Below are 23,582 nucleotides of genomic sequence, written 5' to 3'. Positions count from 1 at the left end.
TTAATTTGGCATGGTCTCCTTGATGATTACGCATGCGAATGTGCGATCGATCGCTCTATAAATATTTTATAATACTGAATTTTTCAAAATTTTTAAAAAAATTTGAAAAGCAAAAGAAATACGCCCACCGTGGGGCTCGAACCCACGACCACAAGGTTAAGAGCCTTGCGCTCTACCAACTGAGCTAGACGGGCTTTCTGTCGCATCTCGAGGATAGTAACAATTAATACCTAACTTAAGTTGAGCTGACCAAATTTTTAACCTTTTCCACTCTCACCCTCATTATTCTCCTTTCTTGATTTCTTCAAATTATAACTCTCTCAAATAGACTCATAGGATCAATTTATGGTAACAAATATTGCCATTTGGCCATGGAGTAACCTCAAGGAGAGGTCTATGGATGAAACCCCCAAAATAGTGTTAGAATAATAAACTATCAAAAATGATGGGTCATTGGTTGGGATGATAAATTTGATAGCGATAAGAGCAATTGCAATGGGAACAATTTGTTGGGCCAGCAAAAATCAATACTGGGCCCCATCTCTATTACATAAAAAGTCAAGTTAAACACGTATCTCAATACAGCCACATCAACAAAACACGTATCTCAATACAGCCACACCAATAAAACACATATTACAATACAGCCACATTAGCAAAACACAAAACACATTAACAAAACACAAAACCCTATACATATTTGTTGGTCTAGACCAAATAACACCATTGTAAATTCTCTAATTGTTAACGCAAACGAGAAATCGTGATCGGCCTCCTCCCCTCCCAATCCCAATCGTGATAAAATTAGAATATGTTAATTTAAGGGGGGTGATTTTTTAAAAAAACTTTATGGCTTAATTTTGACTAATTCAAAGTACTATGGGTAATAAAACCCTAAAACGTGTCATTTTGTAAATATTTAAATTACAGAGGATGAATTTGCGATCGACCAAAAGTTCAGGGGTTTTGGATGTATATTTTTCCAAGTAACATATTGTCTGTCTATTACTCGAAACGGAATTCTTCCACAACTAGCCATAGCCATGGAGGAGCAGAGAACACGTTGTGGTCACCAAAAAAGTAGAGATTGAGAAGCAAAACCAGTGAAAAGTGAAGAGAAAATTGAGTCGGACTTGATAATGTTGGCGGACGGTGGCTCTCGTATGTCCCATCGCTTACTGGAGTGTAGTTATCATCCCCATCAGTATCACTACCTTGGATTCGGGTTCGGGCTAGGGTTTTGCGGCTCCAAATTCGTTCAGATTTCCTCTTCTCTCACGGTGAAAGCTCCCTCCGGAGCGATTATTGGTGAAAATCACCACCATTGTCGACTGCATCAGAGAATGGTTTCTTCTTCGAGCTTACAGTCAAAATCGCCCGAAGATACTCCAATTCTCTCTGATTGTTTCAGGTTCTCTTATAATCGATTTTTTTTCTTTCTTTCGTTAAGAAATTTTCATCCAAAGAATGCATGATACTAATTGTTCATAATCCCGTAAATAGTGAATAATCTCAAAGTGTTTTTAGTGGTGATGTTAGAGAGTTAAGTAAACAGTTCAAGTAACTATTTTTTGACTTGAACTATAAAATTAATGGAAAAGAGTTCGTTTCGGGGAATATTTTCTGATTATAGGCGATATAGATTTAGTCCAACTCCCTGCTTGATAGATTCAGACGAGGATTACTTGAGACAGTTTAATAGAGTAACTGAGAAACTATTTGGCTGTAATTCAGGGAAAGCTTTTCCGTTATAATATATTATTGGGTTTACTTTATTTTATGTATGAGCTTATGAGGCTTGGAGCTGTCATTGTTGAATCTCATGTTTTGCCATTTTCTTTCTTTAGAGAACATACATAGAGAAACATAAATCAACATAATACATCTCTTTAATTTGTTGTGATGTTCATACCATTTGTGCTTTGGATGCTCAATAATAAAATGTTGAGAATTTTACTGCAGTTGTACTTTATATCATGGGTCTTTGAATGCTAAGCTTGCGAACACTGAGGAATTAATTTTAAAAGAAAAGCCGAAAATCTTCTGTTAATATGCCTGTTCTGAGATTCTCTCTTTATTTTACTTTGCATGCTCGTGATGGAACATGAATTTTTTTAATTGATCCTCTGTGTTTTGGGAACATTATCCTTCTATATATCGCCACAATAAGCTGTTAGTTATCTTTCCGATTGATCCATCCTTTTCCGATTTTCTTGTTTCTTTCTTTGTGCCAAGCCAACGAGAAGATGACCATGAAGTTCCTTCCGAAGGATTGTCCCCAGTGGCAGGTATGTTGTTTCTCTTATTATTATGTTATTATTTTATAATCAGTTTTTCAAAATGTACACCTTCTCTTTGTTATTTTCTGGTTTTCTTTTCTTACATATAGAGGTTATTTCTAAAATTTAGAGCAATGGTGACTATCAGCTTCTAGATGTCCTGAAGCTTTCAGTCAAGGAGAATGTATTATTAGGAGCTCTGGAGTTTGAGAAATATTTTCCTAATGTTTCACCAACTGAGCTCCAAGCCTCCAAATGCTTGCTTGGTTGCATAACTACTATCTATGATAGTGGTTAATTTGCATGTAGTAATTCATTAACTGATAAATGCCTTGTTTGTAAAGCGGAATTGAATAAAGGTAGTTACTTACAATTCATTCTGATAACATGGGCAGGACGCCCACTCTCCTGTTGTTTGTGCTTGCTTGTGCTTTAATTGTGTAAGAAATGTGCATACGCATATGCCTGTTTTTATATGTAGGGATCTAAAACTTGTAAATTGGACTTCTGGTGATCGTTCTACCAGGAGGCGTAGTAGCATTAGGAAAGTTTGACGCTCTTCACATTGGCCATCGAGAACTAGCCATTCAAGCATCAAAGGTTGGAGTTCCATATCTTCTATCTTTAGTTGGAATGGCAGAAGTACTTGGTTGGGAGCCGAGGTATGGAAAATGTTATTTGTTTTCACAGTATCGGCTTTCTAATGCTCATTTTCTATTAATATTATCAGATTCTTTTTTACCCTTTTATTAGTACAAGTGAATTTTCTGTTCCAATTATTTTGCATTGAATTTACGGCTAGATTTAATATTTTGACTGTTACAATTATTATGTAATAAGCATCACATCCCATGATTTTGTCGTTGGATGTTAATACTTAATAGTTTGTGAATCCTGGAGCAAACAATATGGTTTCATTCTGCATCATAGCTAGAAAAAAGAATTAAATGGTTAGCTGCATTTGAAGCTTATGATAATATGTATTCAACTTCGTTGTTCATACTTTCATGTTCACCTTTAAGCTTACTATAGTATGTGCTCCAATAAGGTTGCATATTGCATCCTTAAAAACTTATGATTTGTTATCAGGCAAAAGAATAAGTTTGAGGTAAAAGCAATTATAAAGCCGAGCCCAACTTTTGCAATATGCTAATCTCCAAAACTAGATATTGATTCATCAATTGCTGAAATACTTGTTTTTTTGCTGCTTTATATACGTATTCCTTTCACATTTTACTTTCTATGAACAGGGCTCCTGTAGTAGCCAAGTGTGATAGGAAGCGTGTGCTTTCCTCTTGGGCCCCATACTGCGTTAATAATGTAGCCCCAGATGAATTCCGAATCGAATTTTCAAGCGTTCGACATCTCACTCCACGGCAATTTGTTGAGAAGTTGTCAAAGGAGCTTGAAGTGTGTGGGGTCGTGGCAGGTAAATGGCTTCAATTCACTTTTTGCTTTTCTGGGTTTAATATGTTCTTTTTTGGATTTTGAATGTAGATGATGAAACCTCATTATATTGAAGTAGAAGTGTTATTGGTGTGACGGTGACAGGTGAAAACTACCGGTTTGGATACAAAGCTGCTGGTGATGCATCTGAACTTGTTAGGCTGTGTGAGGAGTATGGTATGGACGCTTACATTATAAACTCCGTCATGGACAAAAATCAAGACCTAAGAAGCATGAACTTAAGTGATCTAAAAGAGAGAGGACAAGTCTCATCTACCCGAGTTCGCCATGCTCTAGACAGCGGTGATATGAAGTATGTGTCAGAACTTTTAGGTCGCCCCCATCGTATCCTATTGGCAGCAAATGACCATTATGGATTTAGGACTTACAATGAGAGAAGTGTATTGGTTTCAAAATGTTGTTTATTAAATCTACCTCCAAAGGATGGGTTTTATGAGGACTGTTCTCTTTTATTAGGTGATGAGAAGTCAGTACCATGTAGATTGTGCATCTATGAGACACATATCCATTTAGAAGCGGGTGAGGAAGATATTCTTGATCATTATAATATTCAGGATTTTCGGTCGTTGGGTATTGAATTTGGCTATGAGAGTTGACTGTGCTTAACTTATGTCTCCTACACATTAATTTGTTTTAGTATTTCAGCTTCAGGGCTTAGAAATCATCCTTGTTTCACAGCAAATAGAATACATTGCTGCATGACAGGAATTTTTGTATTTATTTTAGATATACTATATTTGGATATTGTACATCAATAAATTACTTTTTTTATTATTTAATTCAAAAATATGATCATCATATTGATTTTGGAAATTGGCGTCATTTGGTCTGCATTGTTTTCCAATGATCTTTCAATCAAGTTATTACTCTGTGCGTATCAGTGATCTTTCTCATCCTATGCTTGTTAAGGCTACCACAAGTTTATCAAGCACTTGCTGGGAGCTGGAGCAGTGAGATAGCAAGCCGCGACTGAAAATTTCATTAAGTTGCAGGTAATTCTTTCTAAATCCTCCAATCTGTTGATTTTTGTTCAGCATTATTGAGCGGACAAGGATACTTTTACAGTTTTGTGTTTTAGTTATTCTACTCATCGAAAGTAGCAGTCTCACGCTAATCCCGCCAGAGTTGATGCTCAGTTTAGCTTTCTTGATATCAAGAATAATTCTTTGGTACTTACTTTGATTTCATATGCATCTGCTCCATTGAAACCCTTGGCAGTTGTGCATTTCCAGTTGATGCCTTTTGATTCACAAAATAGAAATGTCAGAGCAAGTGATTTAACTGGTGAAAGAGCTTGCGTATCGACAGTTTTGCAGCAGGAAAATCTACGATCGCATCTTCAGTTTCAGTTTATTATCTTCTCTGTCATATTCGTCTTGGTAGTTGGTACAAATTCTCTGTTGGATCGAACGGTGTTCAAGCCCCACCAATGATCTAGTGGTCTATTTTGTTTGATTCATTACCGCCACTTCGCTAACCAATCATTATCGTTCACGTGTAAGGCTCAAAAGTTGTTCCCAAAAACATTGAAGAGAATATTTTGTTATTATAATAAATAAATAAATAAATTAATTAATAATATGTGCCCAATTCCCCTCCCCATACCTTACAGTTTTGAATTTGATTGACAAAACCAAAATGATAATAAGTTATGGAATTGCCAAATGGGATCACGACAGAACATGAATTTAATGGGCATCATCACTCCATGAGAATCTCAATACTTGCAAGAACACATCTATATAAAAAAGTATATTCATGCAGCATATCCTATAACCCCCAATCCTTTCACCTTTTCCAATTATGTACGCTAGAAGTTTTTTCTTTTTAAAAATAATCAATTACTTGAGTAAGATAAGTTTGGTGGCAATCAAAGAATTAGACCTACCCGTACATCTCGGTGCTAGTCCAGTGTTTGTTCTTCAGTTTTCTAATTTCTCTACTAATGTTCTTAAATTTCTAAGCCGCTAATGTAGCATTACGTATAACGTTTGTTATTATGGGATGAAGTATTGAGGTTTAAACCCTTTATAAACAAAAAAAAAAAAAAAAACAAGACCTACCAAGAGTAATATTGACCATATGCTAGGTTTTGATTTAATTTATTCTGTCGTTAGCCTACAAATTTATGTGCAAGTCAGGCACCAACTTAACAACCCGAGTTGAAACTCATATCAAGTATCAAATTTGTCTAATGTGGCTTTTGATCAACTAAAAAATATAAATAAATAAAGAAAAATAAGATCTGAGGGACAAAAATTAAAAGAAAAGGAAGGGAATATTTGAAAACAAAAATGATATTGTTGGCATGAAGTCTCGAGGCGCACAAACTCTGCGTAATTTCCGTCACGTAAAAATCCCACCTCTCTCTCCAACAAATAAAAAGCTGTCTTCCGTTCTCTCTGACATCATCTCCTGTAAACGAGGAATCTCTTTTCTCTTCTCCTCGACAAGACTTCGCCTTCACATTCCTTCGTCTTCCTCCGACTCCCTGCCCTCGCTTTCTCAGGTGCGTATGGAATGGAATTGTCTTTGATTTTGGCGTTTAGAGAAGCTTCTCTTTTGAATCGATTTGAATGTCCGATTTTTAGGAGAGATAGCTTTTGGATTTTTTTTTTCTTTTTCTAATTTCAGTTTCAATTGAGTTACTACTGATGTTCTGCTCTGCATTTCGAAATTATCTAAATTCCCCCAAATTCGTTGTGCCCGAAGGGCAAAACTCAATTTCTATCCTCTTACCCTGCTCAAGCCGCCGTTTCTTATCTTTCAATTTTTCCCGGTCAAGAGCTTCCTCGCCGTCGGCGTAGAAAAAATGGCTTTCGTTTCTGTTTATTCGGGTCACCCCCAATATCACATACACCAATCACATCTCGTGGAACTTTGTTTCTGTCTATTTCATTGTCCCACTCCCCCCAAAAAACGAGTCTTTTGACCTCTCACGTTAGAGGCTCCCGAGGTTTGTCAATGGTTCCTATTCTACCCATATCTTTTACTCTTTATTCCCTTCATCGCCTGCTAGAAGCAGCCCTTAATGCTTATTTTATCTCCCCTGTTTTTCCCTCTTTTGTAATTTGCTACGCGGTGTAAATTAATAGTTTTTTTTTGGGAGCAACTTATAAATTAGTACTTTATATTGTTTCTTAATCGTATAAAAAATCATATATAGTTTGTGTTTTTTCTCTTCAGGGACTTCGTAAGGAGGCTTTTGACTATCCGAAAACAGAAGTTTCCTTGGTCGGTGCCTTGAGCACAATCGGGCTGTCAACATCATTGACAGCCCGATTTTCTTGGACTAAGTCCAACACCAAGAATCAGGTAAGAATATGCGACCCAACGGCTGGTTATACCAAACCTCTATGTTATTTCGCATTTTCCTCGTGCGTCTTGGATTGCAGACTTGTTTTCCTATAAAGTCTGATTTTCCGCGTACTCTTTATGTTGATCTCGTTGATTTGTTAAATTTAGCTGCTTTTTAATAGTTTGCTTTCTGGGTTTTGCCAGATTTTGATTTGGGACTTCTGTGAGGAGTATATGATCATAACTTGATATTGGCACGAGAGATTTTGTTCTTCTGTATGTACAATATGGGTTCCTTGTCTGGAATCCTTCAACGACCTTTCGCTGCTGCTGCTCTTGTTGCTACGGTTTCTGTTTCTACTGAATTTTCCAATAAGTTGCCATCTATTAGATCATCAGACAGTTGTTCCTCCTTAGAACAAATTGAAACTCATGTATCTTTAGCACAAGAATTAAAGTCTTCGTGGGTTTCACATATATCAGTTTCCAAGCTTGCAAATTTGTCATACATAGGGCGGATACGAATCCCTGTACCTAATGTTCATTTGCCTGTTTCTGACCTTAGCCACAAGTTTGCTACTGGTACAAGTGGTTCTTTTGCTTCTCCTGTACTTCTTGATTCTTATCAGTCTGCCAAATTGCCCCAAGCATCAAAGCCAACTGCATCAACGAAAGCCATCTCTAGTTCACCACCTGATGTGTTGTATAGGTGGCATTTTCCAGATCCAAATGCAATTGATGTTTCTGGGACTTCCAACTCTCCATCCGTGAAATCCAAGACTGTGGTGGTGTTGCTAGGATGGTTGGGAGCAAAACAAAAACATTTAAAAAGATTTGCAGAGTGGTATACTTCAATGGGGTATCATGCTATTACCTTTACTTTTCCAATGAGTGAGGTTCTGAGTTATCAAGTTGGCGGCAAAGCTGAACATAATGTAGAAATGCTTGCTAACCATCTTGCTGGTTGGTTGGAAGAAGAACATGGAAATAACTTGGTTTTTCACACTTTTAGCAACACTGGATGGTTAACGTGAGCCTCCCTGCAACTCCAACCTTTCTTTTTCTCTCGCTAAACCAAACTACACATACACCTTTTCCTTTAGTTATTATTTGCCTTTTGTAGCACAATTTTGTTTTCCATCTTTTGATTGAATGTATCCTGATGCAGATATGGAGTCATCCTGGAGAAGTTTCAGAAACAGGATCCGTCTTTAATGGGCAATATCAGGGGTTGTATTGTGGACTCTGCACCTGTTGCACGACCTGACCCTCAGGTATATATCATTGTTGCAGTTGTTAAAATTTTCTAGATTTTTGTGGGTGAGAATAGTAGTGTAGCTTCGGTTGATTTTTGTATTCTTGTTCTCTTTCCCAAACAAATACTCTCAGTCACCATCACTGGAAAATGAATATCTTTTGACAAAAAACTTGTATATATACTATGATTGTGTTTGTGAATGCTGATAAAGTCTATGATCGGTAGGTTGGATGATAAGTTGACATTGTTGGGGGGGGTTTAGCACTTCCTCATGCAATGCATTGTGCGTTGTGTTTGGCACTTGCACAAGTCTCTAAGATTTTTATTTGCATAAGAGCTTCAATGAGTAGGTTAAAAGTTACTAACCTAATCCAGATGGTTCTAAATCTTAAACGATGGTGAATGGCTATAAATTAAAGAAATGAAGGTAATAGATGTTTGTTATCCGGATGATTTGGATGAACATGTATGGTATACTGTGCAAAAAATTCATTTGAAAATTTGTTCCATTTGTTTAGGTCTGGGCCTCTGGTTTCTCTGCAGCTTTCCTGAAGAAGAATAGTGTTGCTACCAAAGGATTTGGAAATTCAATGCCATCAGATGCAGAGGAATTAGTTGGTGGTCACAAACCTGCAGTAGCAGAATCCACTTTGCTGTTGGTTTTGGAAAAGTTCTTTGAGGTGGTTTTAAATATTCCTAAAGTGAACAGGTACTTTACTCCCCCTTCAACAATTCACCGTTTTCTTGTCTCTGATTTATTGCATGACGATACTATTGAAATTTCTTGCAATCTATACCTGTTGGATAATGATTATTCTTATAAATATCTTGAGCTAAATGTGATAGGGAGTTTGAAAACTAATTTTCTAGCTTACGGATATTTCTCTCGCTGGGCACTCTTTTGCCCGTAATTGTGCTTGTAAAAGCTTAAAAGGGTGTGTTTACTGTTTAGTTGCGGAATGATATTTTCTATAGGAACGACAAATACTGATATCTGTCTTGGCGGTTTCTCCATCCATTGAAGCTTACATAAATTTATTTTTTTTTTCACAGGAGGCTTTCTGATGTGGTGGGCTTGTTGTCTTCCGGACAGCCGAAATGCCCGCAGTTGTATATATACAGCTCCGCCGACAGAGTTATCCCGGCCGGATCAGTGGAGTCGTTCATCGAAGAACAGCGAAAGTCGGGGCGTGAGGTCAGGGCGTGCAACTTTGTCTCCACGCCTCATGTTGATCATTTCAGAAATGACCCAAATCTCTATACTTCTCAGCTCAACCATTTTTTAGAAGATTGTATGCTTGCTGAAAGCAATTGTTAAGCAAAACAGCTGAGGCACAGGCACTGACCAGAACATTTTGTTTTCTTCTTTTGTTATTAGAAGTTTTAAAATTATACAGAGCTTATAGAAATTGATTCATTGACATGGAGGAAGGTCGTCTCGATTCTTAAATCATATCAAAAAAGTGTAAATAAAGATGTACGTGTTTCCTCTAGTCATTTGTCATCTCTGAAGAGAATTTTTTTTTTTTTTTTTGTATTTATTACATAATGGGGAATTTTATTACAATATTAAATTTAATTGAATTGGTGGCCTTTATTATGATAAAGGGCATGAGAAGTGTTTGTATCAGACAACAAAGATCATAAAACCAGCCTTTTAATTTTTTATGGGTGATAATTTACTGGTAATTTTTATGAGGTGAGCACCTGCAATGGCGTGCATTTAGGGGGCATGAACGGTGAAAACGTGATTTTTGATGGGTTAGCCAAAAAATGATGCTACAACAATTCTTTTTTGTTGGTCCATTTTTGTTGGGCCAATTGGTATGGCATGAGAGCTGTCATGTATAGGTCCCACTTCACTTTACAACACCACAATCACACTAAAATCAATAATGTGCTCTATCTCTATTATATCAAAAATCAAGTCAACAAATTTGTATCGTTGTACCAATATATTTTGTTGACTTAATCACATTATCAAAGTATCCAACCACATTAGTAAAACACATCTCCAATAGATTTTGTTGGTTTCAACAAAAGCACACCATTGTGGTTGTTTTAAGTCATTATTTGAATTCTCAATCGAAACAATATCTATTTTGTAGTATTGGGCTTCGACCCAAATATTATGTCATTAGAAAAAACTTATGTTCATAATCTTACTCCATTTCTTTATGGAATCCACACTTGAACACACTAAACTATACTATGATTGTTTCATGGATTTTCCATTTATATAAATATATATTCCATCAATTTGTCCTTTACATAATTGAAAAGGCACGTGAATGTAACTCAGGAGTCAGGAACAAACGGAGAGACCATCGATATGTAATTTAATTTAATTTTAAAAAGATAAATGTAACTCAACAACAAACAGAGATACATGTCGATACATAATTTCACGAAGACAGAATGTCTCATAAATATCTTGATCTTAGCAAAATTAAGGATAATGATGGATTGAGAGAAAACTCTCGGTTTTGAGAATAAATCTCGTTTTTTTGTTTAATTTGATTGATATCCAAAATAATATACTAACCCGCTATTTATAGTCATGCACTACTGAGATCAAATAAAATTCTAACTAAGAAATCTAACGAGAATAGAATACTAAATAGGAAGGAAAAGTAAACGTTAGTCTTTCATATATAAGATTATTATGATAAGAAAACGTTACTGTCTTTCCCTATTCTCATCAACGTCCTTCGACCTTTATAAATAGTACTCGTCTGCGAACAACTACTGAGGCTCGCTCGCTCTCACATAGCAATCCGCCTTGCGAAGGGACAGAGATTTGGATTAGGGTTTTTCGTTGACTCTAATCGCAATCCCTAATCAATCCTTCAATCAATCAATCAATGGTTGATAATTCCTCCACTCCTCCAATGTCAGTCTCGATAAACGAGACGTTAACGGACGATGAGCTTAGATGGATCCTTTCAAAGCTAGATAAGAGGGACGGTGGGGTTTTTGCGCTGGTCTGTAAGAGATGGCTTCACCTACAGAGCACCGAGCAGAAGAAACTTGCCCTCCGCGCTGGGCCTCACATGCTCCACAGAATGGCGGCCAGATTCTCGCAGGTTGTCGAATTGGATTATTCCAATTCATCGGCCAGGTCCTTCTATCCCGGTGTTACCGACTCTGATCTTGCTGTTGTTGCCAATAGCTTCAAGTGCTTGAGAGTCCTCAAGTTGCAGGATTGTCGAGGTAATTCTTTTTTGCTTTCCCTTCTATTTTTTGGATAGGAATTTGATGGTCTTCGGTTATGGGACTCTGCTTTTGTTTGTTTGATTAAAAAAGGCATCTTCTTTTGGTTTAGGAAGATAAGGAAAATAGTTCTGTGTGATTATTTTTTGTTGTTTTACGAGTTTAGCATTGGCTTATGGCTTTCCTCGAACGTTTTAGTTTTGGGGGACTGGTGTTGCAGAATTGGAACGCTGACTTGAATTTTTTTCACCAAAAGTTATGGTCTGTCGTGAATTATGAATTTTCACTGTTAACGAAGCATGTAATTGTGATCAGCATTGAATGATCCGATTTGATTTTGAATAATATTCTCGGATGAGATTATTCTAACTACCTATTTTTGCTTTCTCGTTTGTTAAGGTCACTGGATTTGCTTCCCGTTTGATTGTGTATGCTGCTTACTTATAGGCTTATTTCTATCGAATTGAAGATTAGAAAATTCTCAGTTTGCTGAGTTCCTTTTTCATTTTTGTATGGCAGCTATAACTGACAGAGGAATGGCATCAATTGGGGATGGTCTTTCTTGTTTGCAATCGTTGGATGTAACCAATTGTAGAAAGCTGACTGACAGAGGTTTTTCGGCTGTTGCTAAAGGCTGTCATGACCTGCGAAGCATGCATCTTGGTGGTTGCAAACTTGTTACTGATGGAATGTTATTAGCTCTTTCTAAGAACTGTCCTAACCTTGAAGAGTTGGGCCTGCAGGGATGCTCTAATTTAACAGATGATGGTCTCACCTGCCTGGTAAGTGGGTGTCGACGGATAACGTTTCTAGACATTAATAAATGCGGCAAAGTTGGCAATATTGGGATTTCTACTGTTTCCGAGGCATGTTCATCTTTTCTCAGAACATTGAAGCTGTTGGACTGTTACAAAGTTGGAGACGAATCTATATTATCCTTAGCTAGATTCTGTATAAATCTTGAAACGCTAATAATTGGTGGCTGCCGGGACATCTCTGATGATTCTATCAAATCTTTAGCAGCTGCCTGTAAAAATAGTTTGAAGATCTTGCGGATGGATTGGTGTGTAAATATTTCTAATGCTTCCTTGAGCTGCATTCTCACTCAGTGCAACAAGCTGGAGGCTCTTGATATTGGTTCCTGTGAAGAGGTAACAGATGCTGCTTTCCAGGGTTTAGACAATTGTGAAACCAAGTTAAGTTTAAGGCTTTTGAAGGTCAGCAACTGCCCAAAGATTACAATTACTGGAATCAGCACGCTCTTGGGAAAATGCAATTCCCTGGAGTACCTTGACGTGAGGTCCTGTCCACATATAACAAAGGCAGGCTTTGATGAGGCTGGATTACAGTTTCCTAACTGTTGCAAAGTGAAATTCACCGGAAGTTTATCCGAGCCAGATGTTATTGTTTGAGATCCAAGATTTGGGAGTTCCATATCCGAAACCTTTTGGGCAATCAGTGCCCTCATAAGCTTTATAAGGATTCTCAATGGTCTTCCAACTGCAGTTTCTTCCTTTTCAATGTATATTTTATCCTGAATCCTCTTTACCTTTGATTGAGTAAATATTTGGCTTGTTATATTTAATTCTATATATATCATGCATCTACAATCTTATTACATTTCCTGTCATTCATTTGTTTTATTTAAAAACTTATGAAATGGTTAGTATTTGTGTTTATATCTCCATGTATCTGGATGCTCCTCTTATCCTAGTAATGTTGTTTGGTACCTGATTTGTACGGCCCCCCTCCCCTCTTCTTTCAAATTTCCGTATTCATTGCGCTGATGATTGTATTTTGCTTTCAGATCTCCATGAATCTGTGTTCTCGTCATACTAATGTTTGGCATATGATATGTTTGAACTCCCTTGTCTTTATTTCCCTATTGAAGCTTTCTTAGTATTCCATTGACACCTACTATGATGTACTTTCAATTTGGTGGTTCTAAGTTGACCTTCTCAGGCAAGAAATGTGTGGGTCCTGATGTTGAGAGTTTGTCATATATATATTGCTAGCCATTTGCAAACTATCGTCTACCAAATGAAGTAATTGATAAAAATTATTCGACGGTGTGAGGATAGATTTGGTGTGCCACAATCAATTAAGTTTTTGACAACAAAAATAATATAGATCCCAATGGTTGGTATCTGAATAATCTCAGTTACTGAGTTAGAAATACCGGATCCAAGAGAATATCATCTATTGAATAATAATTGGTATCCAAGAGATTCTCAAGACGACTTGTTATAATTTGGCCGAATCCAATCTATTTGAGGTCTTGTATTGGTACAATTTTGTCCTTCATTAATACAAACCAAACCGATGTGGGATATTTAACAACCCCAAATAGTGGATGTCTGGCTCTGAAAATTCATTTCCATCAACGATCAGTTTTGAGCTGCATTGTTCACTTCTACTAAGACCACTACATGGGATTCCTGTAACTAAAAAATGTGCAATGGTTGAGTGTAGAAAAATGTTTTGATTAACAAAAAATTGAATACACTCGATCATCTTTTTCTCTTATGTACAAATTAGGAAAAGAAACGGCCAATTCTAAGTCACTAGCAAGTGACTTGTAAGTCATCTAGGGTTTTTGGGATTGCATGCTGAAGATGCTTGAATGTTTTCTTGTAGTTAAAGAAACCCATAAACCAGAAATCAAACTCATCGACAGTAACTCCTTCTATGTATTTTTGTGATGGATTCTTCATATTCTCACCCTGGTCGATTCCCTTGATCTTTGAAACTGGAATCAGGACCTACAATAACAGAATAAACAGTTTTTTACAATGTCAGTGAGTGAAGAAGCAGTTGATTGATCGATCGAGCGAGTGAGACAGAGAAAGAGATAAAGAAAGAGAAGAGAGATGAGAGAAATGCAATGTTTTGGTTACCTTGTAATGGAGTCTGGTAGATTCTCCGTTCGGAGTAGAGAATTTGATCAATCTCTCACTAGAAAAAGCAATCTTGTCTGTGGAGATAAAGAGGATGCCTGCAATAGGACCTGCTGTTGTTGATAAATAGCATTGGGAAGCCTTCAACAGTTTCTCACCATCTTTGACATTAAATAACTTTCCAAAAATCTTCTCCATGCCTCCTACTTGAAGAGTTTTAGCCCCCCAACTCAACTTTCCTTTCAATGTTTCTATGATCTTTGGTGTCAGTCTCACTGCTGTTTCAAAAGCATCTGAAATTAGCTCAAAGTCCTTCATTTTCTGATCTCAAGATGTATCACATGCAACTATATGTATCTGAAACAATTTCTTATCTTACTGTGCTCTCGGACTCCAGCAGCCAAACTGTCTGCTTTCTTCCCTAGTTTGTTCACACTTCTAAGCAGATAATGTATTTTTCCTGCAAGAGAACTATATCATTAGCAAACGCTGACATTGACAACATAGCGACGCCATTAGAGGATGTGTCGGAGAGAGAGAGAGTTACTTTGCTTGAGTGTAGAAGAACCATCAGGTCCAGGCAAGTAGCCACTGCATAATTTGGGTGACTTAACAACCTGGTATGTTGTTGCTGAGATGACTGGAATTCTGATAATTTCTTCCTGAATTGAATTCTTCATTTCTGATAATTAATGGGTGGAGGACTTCACTTGTGTCTCTTAGAACAATTGCTCAAGAATTTTCTTGACTGAAGGAATAGATGATTGCTGTGATTGTTATGAAACTTGGATTCTGCAGAGGTATTTAAAGGGATGAAATGCAGTAGGTGAATCTTTTAGCTTTTTTTTCACAAGGAAAAAGGAATGGAGAGAAGACTCATAAAGATGTTTTATTCTTCAAAAAGAAAGGATAGGATAAGTAAAGAGAAATTGTAGAAAAGACCAAGTCTTCTTTTTGTAGAATCTCTTGAAACATTAGAGGAAAATTGGATTCTGGTATTGATACTATGTTCCTATTACCAGTCTTTTAATGTCTGAAATGAAGAAAAGAGTATATTGATTAGTTGAGGTGGCTTTTCGATAATCCGATCCTAACCAGCATGGTGACGGACCATTTGTTCTTGTAATGACTCTGTGGGGATATGGCATTGATGCCTTTTGAGCTGGAAATATATCCTTCTTATGGGCAGCAGCCTTCATTTTTTGAGACTAGCATATGAAAAGGAAAGAGTCAAAGGTCTGCAATGACAAATGCATTGCATCAACCATAAGTTGCAAGATATCATAATATAACGATCTCAACAGTTTTTAGTGATGTTGATACAATCCCACATTTTTTTGGTAATCGAGGAACCACCCAGTCCAACATATGGGTTTTGGACAGTTGAGTGGACGTAAATCTCTAGCCGCCAAAATCGTCCGCACCATTCTGGGACAAGTAAGACTGGGTCGAAGTCCATGCGGGTGAAAATGGGTCTCCTAACCCCTCCCCCAGAAGTAGGTCGAAATCCCAAGAAAATACTCGCAGGTGGTTCAAACTTCCGAGCTTAGTGGCAATGCAACCGCCCTAGCCCAAAGATATGACCAACTGAGGTGTTGCTTGCATGCTTATGTGGATTACAATCCTTTTTGAAACATTCTATTTTATTTATTATGCTGAGGTGTGACTGGATTGGCAAACAGCAGCACATGCAAATTGCTTTACCTCCCTTTGCTGATGCTACCATTTGCCTTAACAGAAAAGAAACCTGAGTAGATTCATTAGGATCTTAACGGCCGGCCTGTGTCCCTGACAACACATGCTGACGATGATCATGAAGTTTGCTTACTCCATGAGGTTTGTGGTAAAGTGCATTGCCACATCAAAGCCACATCAGCTCCATTTTACCAGTTGTCCAAGTCTTTTGATCTTTTAAAGGTGTTGAAAAGTTGTTAATTGAGAGGCAAACTGTGTATTTGATCTTTTCCAAGGAAAAAAAATGGGTATTGAGTTTGAAATTCTCATGTTCTTATCTTTACCTTTACATTTTCTTTAAGAAATTTATTTGCAAGACTAAAAAATCTTCTACCAAGAATAGAAGGATCATGAAGGAAACCAGTCAATGAACAGTTTAGCAACAAGTTGCAGAATGTCCTTGCAATGCTCTTTGCCCTTCTATTCAACCTTCTCTCTTCATCCTAAAGGTTCCATGGTGACATTATCCCATTTCTCACATGTCAATCTGGTGTTTAGGTATGAATATGTCGAATAAAACGATCTGACAAGTTCATAGAAGCATCTAAGGTGGCTGCAGCAATGCTGCTGAGGCTGAATTCAGTGAAAATTTGATGAAAGATGAGTTGGTTAGGGTTGAGCTGGTATTTTTTGGTACAATTTACTCTTTAAGGTTGAATAACATTGATTTTTGCATCCGCTCTCTACTTCGCCAGTTAAACTTATCTCTCCTCTCTAACAAAACGGATTCAATAGAATCATGTCATTGTAGGAGCAAACTGCCAACTGCAGCCAAACCAGAAACTATTAGTCAAGGAGATGCAAATGTATCTTCTGTCAAGTGCAATATAGCTTTCGTCAGTTTTACATTATTATCTATTGTTTTCCAAAGAACTCTCTGCAATTTTCACTTAATTTTCTGTTCATGGTCAGTTTAGATTTGAAGGCGTTAAAAGATCGATGAACGGACAGCGAGTTTGATCAGTAATGTTTATCTAGACCAGTACAGACAAATGTGCAATAGTTGAGAGCAGAAAAGTTAAGCACATAACTTGATTAACAAAATTTTATACACTTGGAACATCTTTCTTTCTCATGTACAATTATGGCAGAAGCAAGAAATTTGTAAAATGACAATTCTAAAGTCACTAGCAAGTGACTCGTACATCATCTAGGGTTCTGAAAACTGCCAGTTGAAGATACTTGAAGGTTTTCTTATAGTTCAAGAAACCCATAAACCAGAAGTCAAAATTATCTACAGTAACTATATCTATGTACTTTTGTGATGGATTCTTCATGTTCTCGCTCTGGTTAATTCCCTTGATCTTTAGAATTGGAATCAAGACCTGCAAAATTATGAATACCGGTGAGCAAACCGATAAAGAAAGACAAGATTGAGAGAAATAGAGAGAAAGTACTATCTTTTGAGTTACCTTGTAATGGACTCGAACAGATTCTCCATTTGGAGAAGAGAATTCCATTGATCTCTCACTGCAAAAGGCAATCTTTTCTGTGGAAATAAAAAGGAGGCCTGCAATAGGACCTGCTGTTGTTGACAAATAGCATTGGGAAGCCTTCAACAACTTCTCTCCTTCTCCGACGTTAAATAACCGTCTGAAGATCCTTCCCATGCCTCCTAGTTGAAGAATTTTAGCCCCCAAACTCAACTTCCCTTTCACCGTTTCGGTAATCTTTTGTCCCAGTCTCACTACAGTTTTACAAAATCCAACATTAGCTTATATTCCTTCATTTGCTGATTCATATAATACATGATTTCATTGAATTATGAAATTTCATTCACTATGAAAATATGAATTGATCTCATTAGATGATTCTCAGTTTTAACAATGCCAAAAAGTACTCACCGTGCTCTCGGATTCCGGCTGCAAAAGTGTCTGCTTTCTTCCCTAGCTTGTTCATATTTCTTAGCACAGAATTTACTTTTCCTGCAAAGAACAGAACTATGACATTAGTGAACCTTCATTTTCGATATGCAGATACAAGCACTGCCAAAACGAGTTATACTTACTTTTCTTGCAAGCAGAAGATCCATTCAATGGAAATGAAAGGCTGTACTGGCCATCAGATCCAGTTAAGTAGCCTCTGCCTCTGGGTGACATAACAACTTGATATGAACCAGAGGTGATTGGAATTCCAAGGACTTGTTCTTGGACTGAATTCTTCATTTTTCGATCGCTCACTTGACTTTCAATTGTATCTCTAAACAACTGCTATAAAGTCTTCTTGACTGAAGGAAGAGGCGATCGCAGTGAATGATATGGAAGTTTGGATTCAGGTAGAGGTATTTAAAGGGATGAACAAAATAGGTGAATCTTAGCTTTCTGTTGCATGAGTCATCTATTGCTCATCACAAGGAAAAAAGTAGTAAAGATATGACTCATAAAAATGTATTTTTTTAGAGAAAGGATAAGGCAAGGAAAAAAGATACTGCAGAGAAGATCAAGTCTTCTTTCATCAAAAATTCTCTTAAAATATTAGAGAAAAAGTGGATTCTGGTAGTTATACTGTTGTTCCTGAGAACTGATGCTGAAGATCTAAAAGAGCAGGCAATGAGGCAAACTTTGGATAATAATTTGAAGTTCTTTAATGGCTGAATGGAGAAAAAATATACCCTGATCAGTAGAGACAGCTTGACAATCATACAATCCTAATGCAGCATAGCGACCTTTTTTTCTTCTCATGCTGACACTGTAAGGATGTGGCATTGAAGCTTTTTGAGCTGGCAATGTAGCTTTCTGATGCCTGCACTCTTTTGAGACTAGCATAAGAAATGGAAAAAGTCAAGGATATACATTTTTAAAAAAAAAATGCATAGCATCAAACCACGAATTACGCGCTAAAGCTAATTGAAAGATAACATAATCTAATCATTTTTCCATAAGATTTAGCGCATTCCTTGTTGTAGTGGCCAAAAATGATCCTCGCCCACTTTATCAGGTATGACCAAGTTCAGAATAATTCTCTTTTGACTAATTGGCCCATGGCCCAATATTTGTGTACATGTTTAGTTCCCACCCTTTTGAATCAAGGGCATGGGCCTTCTGCCTAAGACAGCCGACTCCCGTCACTTCGATTACTTTACATGTTTCTCCCGCCTCGCCCTCATCATTTGTTCTGGTCTCGACCTTAATTCTAGCCAATCACATATCAACCTTCAACTGCATATTTGACTTGTCACACAACTTGAACTTGCCACGAGACTCACATCCGTCCCATCTCAAGGGACGAGCCATATTTATAGACTTATTCCATACTAATCAATCATGTCAGATCTCTCTTATGACACACATCCACGGCAAATTAAACCACGAATTACTTGCTAAACCTAGTTGAAAGATAACATAATCTAATCATTTTTTCGAAGATTTAGTGCATTGGTGCTGGTATGATCGCTTCAAATTCACAAATAGATGAAAAGAAAAGGCAATGCAACATGGTAAATAATGATTTCCTAGGTCAAAGCACACAGAGCTTCTTACAGGTCAGAATTTCACAACCTATGAGGATGCTAAAAATATATTTTTTTTTCTTTTTATCATGCTGAGGTGTGAATGAATGGGCAGAAGTATGACGTGCATATAGCTTTACCTCTTTGTTCATATTGCCATTTGCTTTAATTTTAAAGAAATGTGAGTCTCTGACAACTCATGCTGACGAACAATGAACCCTACAAGCACTTTGAGGGTTCGAGGAAAAGAGAATCACCACATCCAAAAGCCACATAGCTCCATCTTCCACCTCCATCAAGCACACAAGTCCTTGAATTTTTTCAGAGATAAAGTTGTTGATTGGATTCGGGCGGCAACAAAGTACTCCCCACATATTGGGCTAGTAAGATCCTTCAAATACAGTGAGCACCACAAGCCCTACGAAATCCATCCCTCACGCGATTCCAAATCTTTATCAGTGAATTTGCAGTATCACCACTGCTGTTTTTCACAAAACCCTAGTTCCAACTGGTGCCAATTGGACTCCCAATAAAGCCAATACAACCTCTACGGGATAATTTTCGGGTTGAGAAATCATGGGCATCGGATCTCTCACTCGTGATCGCGACGAATCACTGGGGTTTCATTGTCCGTACAAGTCCTCCATCGAAAAGTTATGTAAAGGCGGCCCAGATATGATTAGTCTGACACTCCGGGTGGTCTGGTAGAGATGATCATGGGCCAATGGGCCAAATTGCCAGCATCCCAACCTTTTCAGTTACCCGGCCCAGATCTGTTCACTTAGAGTTGCAGTTGCTCTTGCTCATCCTGCATTCCTACTACTACCATAATCACCAGATTTATTTAAGTATGAAATGTCAAAACTAGTTTAGAAATAGGTCCGGCCCATTTACATCTCTACTTTCAATCTTTTGATGGGCCTTATGACAGGGCCATGGGTTTTGCCATTGGGCCCATACATTATTTGCTCATTATAATGTTAATGTGAGTATGTGACAAGTTTTTGGATGAACCAAGCCCAAGTCCAGACATAGCTTGATGACCATACATGGTGCTACAAATTTGGGAATAAACAAGCTCAAGTTAGGGCCCAACCAAGCCATAATGATTGGTAAACTTTTGTCTCATCTGTCATAAATGCAAAATTCTGCATTAATTTTTTTTTTCTTATTTTTTTTAAGGGTCTATTTTTAAGGTAGTTACAAAAGTCAAGTCCATGTAGCAAAATTTTCCAATTTTATTAAATACATTAGAGAATACATTTATACAAGATAAAGAAGGCTACAAAGCCCTAGATTGATTACAATAGATTGCAAAGTTCCAAGTTTAAAACCTATCAAGTTGCGCTGACTTGAACCCATTTGCCCACTCTTGGCTAGTCTTTCTGAGGCACCCAAGTGCAGTGAGATCATTTAGATCCTGCAGGTTTAGACTTACAAAAAGTAGGGTTTCCAGTTCTTGTTGTTCTTCTCCCCACTTTGCCGCTTCAGCAGCAACTCTTTCTTCATTACTGCTTCCTCTCCATGTAGAGTGGAAAGTTCACAGGTCAGCTTTGAGCTTCATGGACAAACCAAACATGACAATTAGAAATAATTATGAAAATCCAATACAAATTCAAAGAGAAAAATATCAGCAATCAATTAATTATCCACCTCAGCATCATTTGCCACAACTTTTTTATCTGATACACCATATCACATAAATCTTCATACTGACTAATGAGACCCCATTTACACCTATAGATATTTTTAATTCAAAACCATGTAAAAAATTCAATAGAAGCAAGTATCACCTAAAATATTAGGGTAACAAAACACCATTTGCTTGAATGGCTTCAGTTTTTTCTGTTTTCTTTTTACAAGGGAAAAAAAAAACAGAAAATGTCAATCAAAACTCAAAAAGTTGTTTTCTTCATCAAAATATCTACAATCATCCACTCTCCAACTTATTTTTTTAGAAAAACTTAGATCTCATTTGTTCGAATGTAACCAAATGAGTTTGACTAACAATAAGCAATTTTCTGAGCTAAGAAAAGAAGATATTATTAAAGTTAGTAGCACTATATGTATATATCTATGCATCTGAAAGAAAGGGAGATGGAGTGGGAGAGGGAAAAGGGAAGGAGATGGGAGAGGGAGAGGGAGAGGGAGAGGGAGAGTGAGGTAGAAAAACTTACTTTTGGTAAATTGTTGAACTAATTGTGACATCAATTCCTTTTTCCTAATACAAACGCCAACCTTATTCTCTTCTTGTTTGAGAACCTAAGAATATCTCGACTCTCTTCCATATGATACAAAATCTTATTTTCTCTCTTCTGAAAACTAATGCTACTAATTCTCTTTCTTTCAATCAGAACATATCAGGCAGATTTGGTACAACTCCAACCACAATATCTCATCTCTATTTATAGGGGAAAAAAATACGTCTTTCTTAAAACAATCATCAGGCGCCGCTGTTTTGCAATAGGGACCGCTGTAAAGTACACATTTTACCACAGGTGCCGCTGTTTTGCAATAGGGGCCGCTGTAGAGTATACATTTTACCGCATGCACCACTGTAAAACACATTTTACTGTGGGCGCCGCTGTTCATAAATTAAACATTTAATAAATGATTATGAACGAGCGCCACACGATTGTGAATTTGAATCCTTCGAATTTTATGCAGATAACTAAGTTATAAATCCAAACAATCTTATATCAAACCATAGTTTTGCCTCCTCTAAGCAAAATTCCTTGATCTGCAACTAATGCAAAAAATGTATATGCACCTTACATCCGGGTGTCATAAACAAATATAAATAAAATCACACTAAACATGCAATCTATGGTACAAGGACAATAGCAGATGATAAGCACTGATAAGAGACTACTTTCATAGTTTCCAAACATGAACCTGAATGAGGAATGTAGTTTCTTACTCCATCCACTGCATTATATAAATGCCTAATAAGAACGTAATTTTACAGTGACAAGAGTAGTACTTCACTAAATGTATCAAAGCATGCCGTAATAGCATGAACTGAACTAAACTGACAGCGTGAATGCTTAAAAGATAGGAAGCAACAAATCCTAAATACCCTGAGTAATGCAGAAAAATGGTTGCGAAATACAAGCACGGTGTGGACACCCTTAATTCATATGCATGACTTGACAATAGATTTCTAAAAAAAGAATAGTTCAACTAAGTTTATGGCAACATGTGATTAACACCATTGACAAAGCGATCTTCATACCGAGTAGAGGGCTCTTTACAAAGTTCGCAACAAAATTTCTTGACATTGACTGCTTATAAGATACTCATAATGTTATAGTCTCAAAGACCAAAAACATAGCAAAATGCTTGCCCATCCATAAATGCTTTAAAATTTCTGATATTTTCCTATACATACACGTGAAGTTTCTTTCCATATGGCTTAGTTGAGATTGTTCACCTCATATGAGACTTCTTGTGTTTTCAAACAAAATCCTATTCAGGATGACATGCAAAGGTACAAACCCAAAGTGATCACAGACTAAAGGTCTCCATCCATTATTCTAAATTTAGCTTGCTATTTCTCTAAGTCAAAATAAATTTCCATAAATTAGGCACTCAAAGGTTCTTGTTTCAGAGAGCATGCAAAAAAAAGTAAATAACACCAGCATAAGTAATAGCCAAATCTGAAATTACCTTTTCAACTCCATGAGGCACAGCCAGGCTCATTAGAAGTTAGAAGAGGATCATCAGTATTCAAAAAAGTACATGTCCCTGGGCTCTGCTTTCTCCAAAAGCTCTCATTTTGCCTGAGCAACCTCCTCCGTACTTTTAAAATTGTACAAAACCACTCAAATTCGACATCACTCTACCAAACTATCCCTAATCCCTGCAACCTCCACCATCTCCAATCAAGGACTTCGAAAAAAACCTAAAGTCGTTCTAGGCCTACAAGAGTTACTGCGATCACTTTTGTGCACTAGTATGTCCTCCACTGCCACTGATCCCCACGAAAT

At 37.2% G+C, this 23,582-nt stretch overlaps 5 protein-coding genes and 1 non-coding gene across 7 annotated transcripts; 3 read left to right on the top strand and 3 right to left on the bottom strand.

The window, feature by feature from the left end:
- Nucleotides 1-121: 121 nt before the first annotated feature.
- TRNAK-CUU lies at nt 122-194 on the bottom strand. Its single transcript has one exon. It is a non-coding gene; the product is annotated as a tRNA-Lys (tRNA).
- An 834-nt stretch (nt 195-1,028) lies between these two features.
- LOC119988078 (FAD synthetase 2, chloroplastic-like) lies at nt 1,029-4,539 on the top strand. Its single transcript, XM_038832989.1, has 5 exons — nt 1,029-1,411; nt 2,236-2,288; nt 2,806-2,941; nt 3,530-3,708; nt 3,831-4,539. The coding sequence occupies exons 1-5, from the start codon at nt 1,140-1,142 to the stop codon at nt 4,340-4,342; spliced, it is 1,152 nt and encodes a 383-aa protein (XP_038688917.1). The 5' UTR covers nt 1,029-1,139; the 3' UTR covers nt 4,343-4,539.
- Nucleotides 4,540-5,946: 1,407 nt separating this feature from the next.
- Nucleotides 5,947-9,813, top strand: LOC119987882 (transmembrane protein 53-like). The gene is made up of 6 exons (XM_038832788.1): nt 5,947-6,255; nt 6,933-7,061; nt 7,248-8,073; nt 8,212-8,317; nt 8,820-9,010; nt 9,355-9,813. The coding sequence occupies exons 3-6, from the start codon at nt 7,322-7,324 to the stop codon at nt 9,617-9,619; spliced, it is 1,314 nt and encodes a 437-aa protein (XP_038688716.1). The 5' UTR covers nt 5,947-6,255; nt 6,933-7,061; nt 7,248-7,321; the 3' UTR covers nt 9,620-9,813.
- Nucleotides 9,814-10,971: 1,158 nt separating this feature from the next.
- LOC119986180 (F-box/LRR-repeat protein 2-like) lies at nt 10,972-13,134 on the top strand. Its single transcript, XM_038830741.1, has 2 exons — nt 10,972-11,514; nt 12,034-13,134. The coding sequence occupies exons 1-2, from the start codon at nt 11,166-11,168 to the stop codon at nt 12,924-12,926; spliced, it is 1,242 nt and encodes a 413-aa protein (XP_038686669.1). The 5' UTR covers nt 10,972-11,165; the 3' UTR covers nt 12,927-13,134.
- Nucleotides 13,135-14,069: 935 nt separating this feature from the next.
- Nucleotides 14,070-15,212, bottom strand: LOC119995683 (GEM-like protein 7). Its single transcript, XM_038842187.1, has 4 exons — nt 14,959-15,212; nt 14,791-14,871; nt 14,412-14,686; nt 14,070-14,276 (listed from the first exon to the last, which is right to left on the bottom strand). Exons 1-4 carry the CDS (start codon nt 15,089-15,091, stop codon nt 14,079-14,081), a joined length of 687 nt encoding a protein of 228 aa, XP_038698115.1. The 5' UTR covers nt 15,092-15,212; the 3' UTR covers nt 14,070-14,078.
- A 1,964-nt stretch (nt 15,213-17,176) lies between these two features.
- LOC119986090 (putative GEM-like protein 8) lies at nt 17,177-20,689 on the bottom strand. 2 transcript variants are annotated; one of them, XM_038830644.1, is made up of 5 exons: nt 19,734-20,689; nt 18,154-18,903; nt 17,990-18,070; nt 17,558-17,832; nt 17,177-17,470 (listed from the first exon to the last, which is right to left on the bottom strand). In XM_038830644.1, exons 2-5 carry the CDS (start codon nt 18,308-18,310, stop codon nt 17,273-17,275), a joined length of 711 nt encoding a protein of 236 aa, XP_038686572.1. In that variant the 5' UTR covers nt 18,311-18,903; nt 19,734-20,689; the 3' UTR covers nt 17,177-17,272. The 2 variants fall into 2 exon arrangements, with proteins under 2 accessions (XP_038686572.1, XP_038686576.1); XM_038830648.1 differs by lacking the exon at nt 19,734-20,689 and having other exon boundaries at nt 18,154-19,529.
- Nucleotides 20,690-23,582: the final 2,893 nt, after the last annotated feature.

The sequence above is a fragment of the Tripterygium wilfordii genome, chromosome 3 (genome assembly GCF_013401445.1).
Source record: "Tripterygium wilfordii isolate XIE 37 chromosome 3, ASM1340144v1, whole genome shotgun sequence".
In the NCBI taxonomy this organism is placed as follows: domain Eukaryota; kingdom Viridiplantae; phylum Streptophyta; class Magnoliopsida; order Celastrales; family Celastraceae; genus Tripterygium; species Tripterygium wilfordii.
The sequence above is the reverse complement of the archived record's forward strand: the minus strand, read 5'-3'. Positions and strand labels throughout refer to the sequence as shown.

Bases quoted from the DNA above. Each gene is read 5' to 3' on its own strand.
- LOC119986180 (XM_038830741.1), top strand. From the start codon at position 11,166: ATGGTTGATAATTCCTCCACTCCTCCAATGTCAGTCTCGATAAACGAG. The intron at 11,515-12,033 runs GTAATTCTTTTT...TTTGTATGGCAG, and splicing joins CAAGTTGCAGGATTGTCGAG to CTATAACTGACAGAGGAATG.
- LOC119988078 (XM_038832989.1), top strand. From the start codon at position 1,140: ATGTTGGCGGACGGTGGCTCTCGTATGTCCCATCGCTTACTGGAGTGT. The intron at 2,289-2,805 runs GTATGTTGTTTC...TCGTTCTACCAG, and splicing joins AGGATTGTCCCCAGTGGCAG to GAGGCGTAGTAGCATTAGGA. The intron at 3,709-3,830 runs GTAAATGGCTTC...TGACGGTGACAG, and splicing joins AGTGTGTGGGGTCGTGGCAG to GTGAAAACTACCGGTTTGGA.
- LOC119987882 (XM_038832788.1), top strand. From the start codon at position 7,322: ATGTACAATATGGGTTCCTTGTCTGGAATCCTTCAACGACCTTTCGCT. The intron at 8,318-8,819 runs GTATATATCATT...CCATTTGTTTAG, and splicing joins TTGCACGACCTGACCCTCAG to GTCTGGGCCTCTGGTTTCTC. The intron at 9,011-9,354 runs GTACTTTACTCC...TTTTTTTCACAG, and splicing joins AATATTCCTAAAGTGAACAG to GAGGCTTTCTGATGTGGTGG.
- LOC119986090 (XM_038830644.1), bottom strand. From the start codon at position 18,310: ATGAAGAATTCAGTCCAAGAACAAGTCCTTGGAATTCCAATCACCTCT. The intron at 18,071-18,153 runs GTAAGTATAACT...TGTTCTTTGCAG, and splicing joins ATCTTCTGCTTGCAAGAAAA to GAAAAGTAAATTCTGTGCTA. The intron at 17,833-17,989 runs GTGAGTACTTTT...GTAAAACTGTAG, and splicing joins AGCCGGAATCCGAGAGCACG to TGAGACTGGGACAAAAGATT.
- LOC119995683 (XM_038842187.1), bottom strand. From the start codon at position 15,091: ATGAAGAATTCAATTCAGGAAGAAATTATCAGAATTCCAGTCATCTCA. The intron at 14,872-14,958 runs GTAACTCTCTCT...GTTCTCTTGCAG, and splicing joins TTCTTCTACACTCAAGCAAA to GAAAAATACATTATCTGCTT. The intron at 14,277-14,411 runs GTAACCAAAACA...CTGTTATTGTAG, and splicing joins CTACCAGACTCCATTACAAG to GTCCTGATTCCAGTTTCAAA.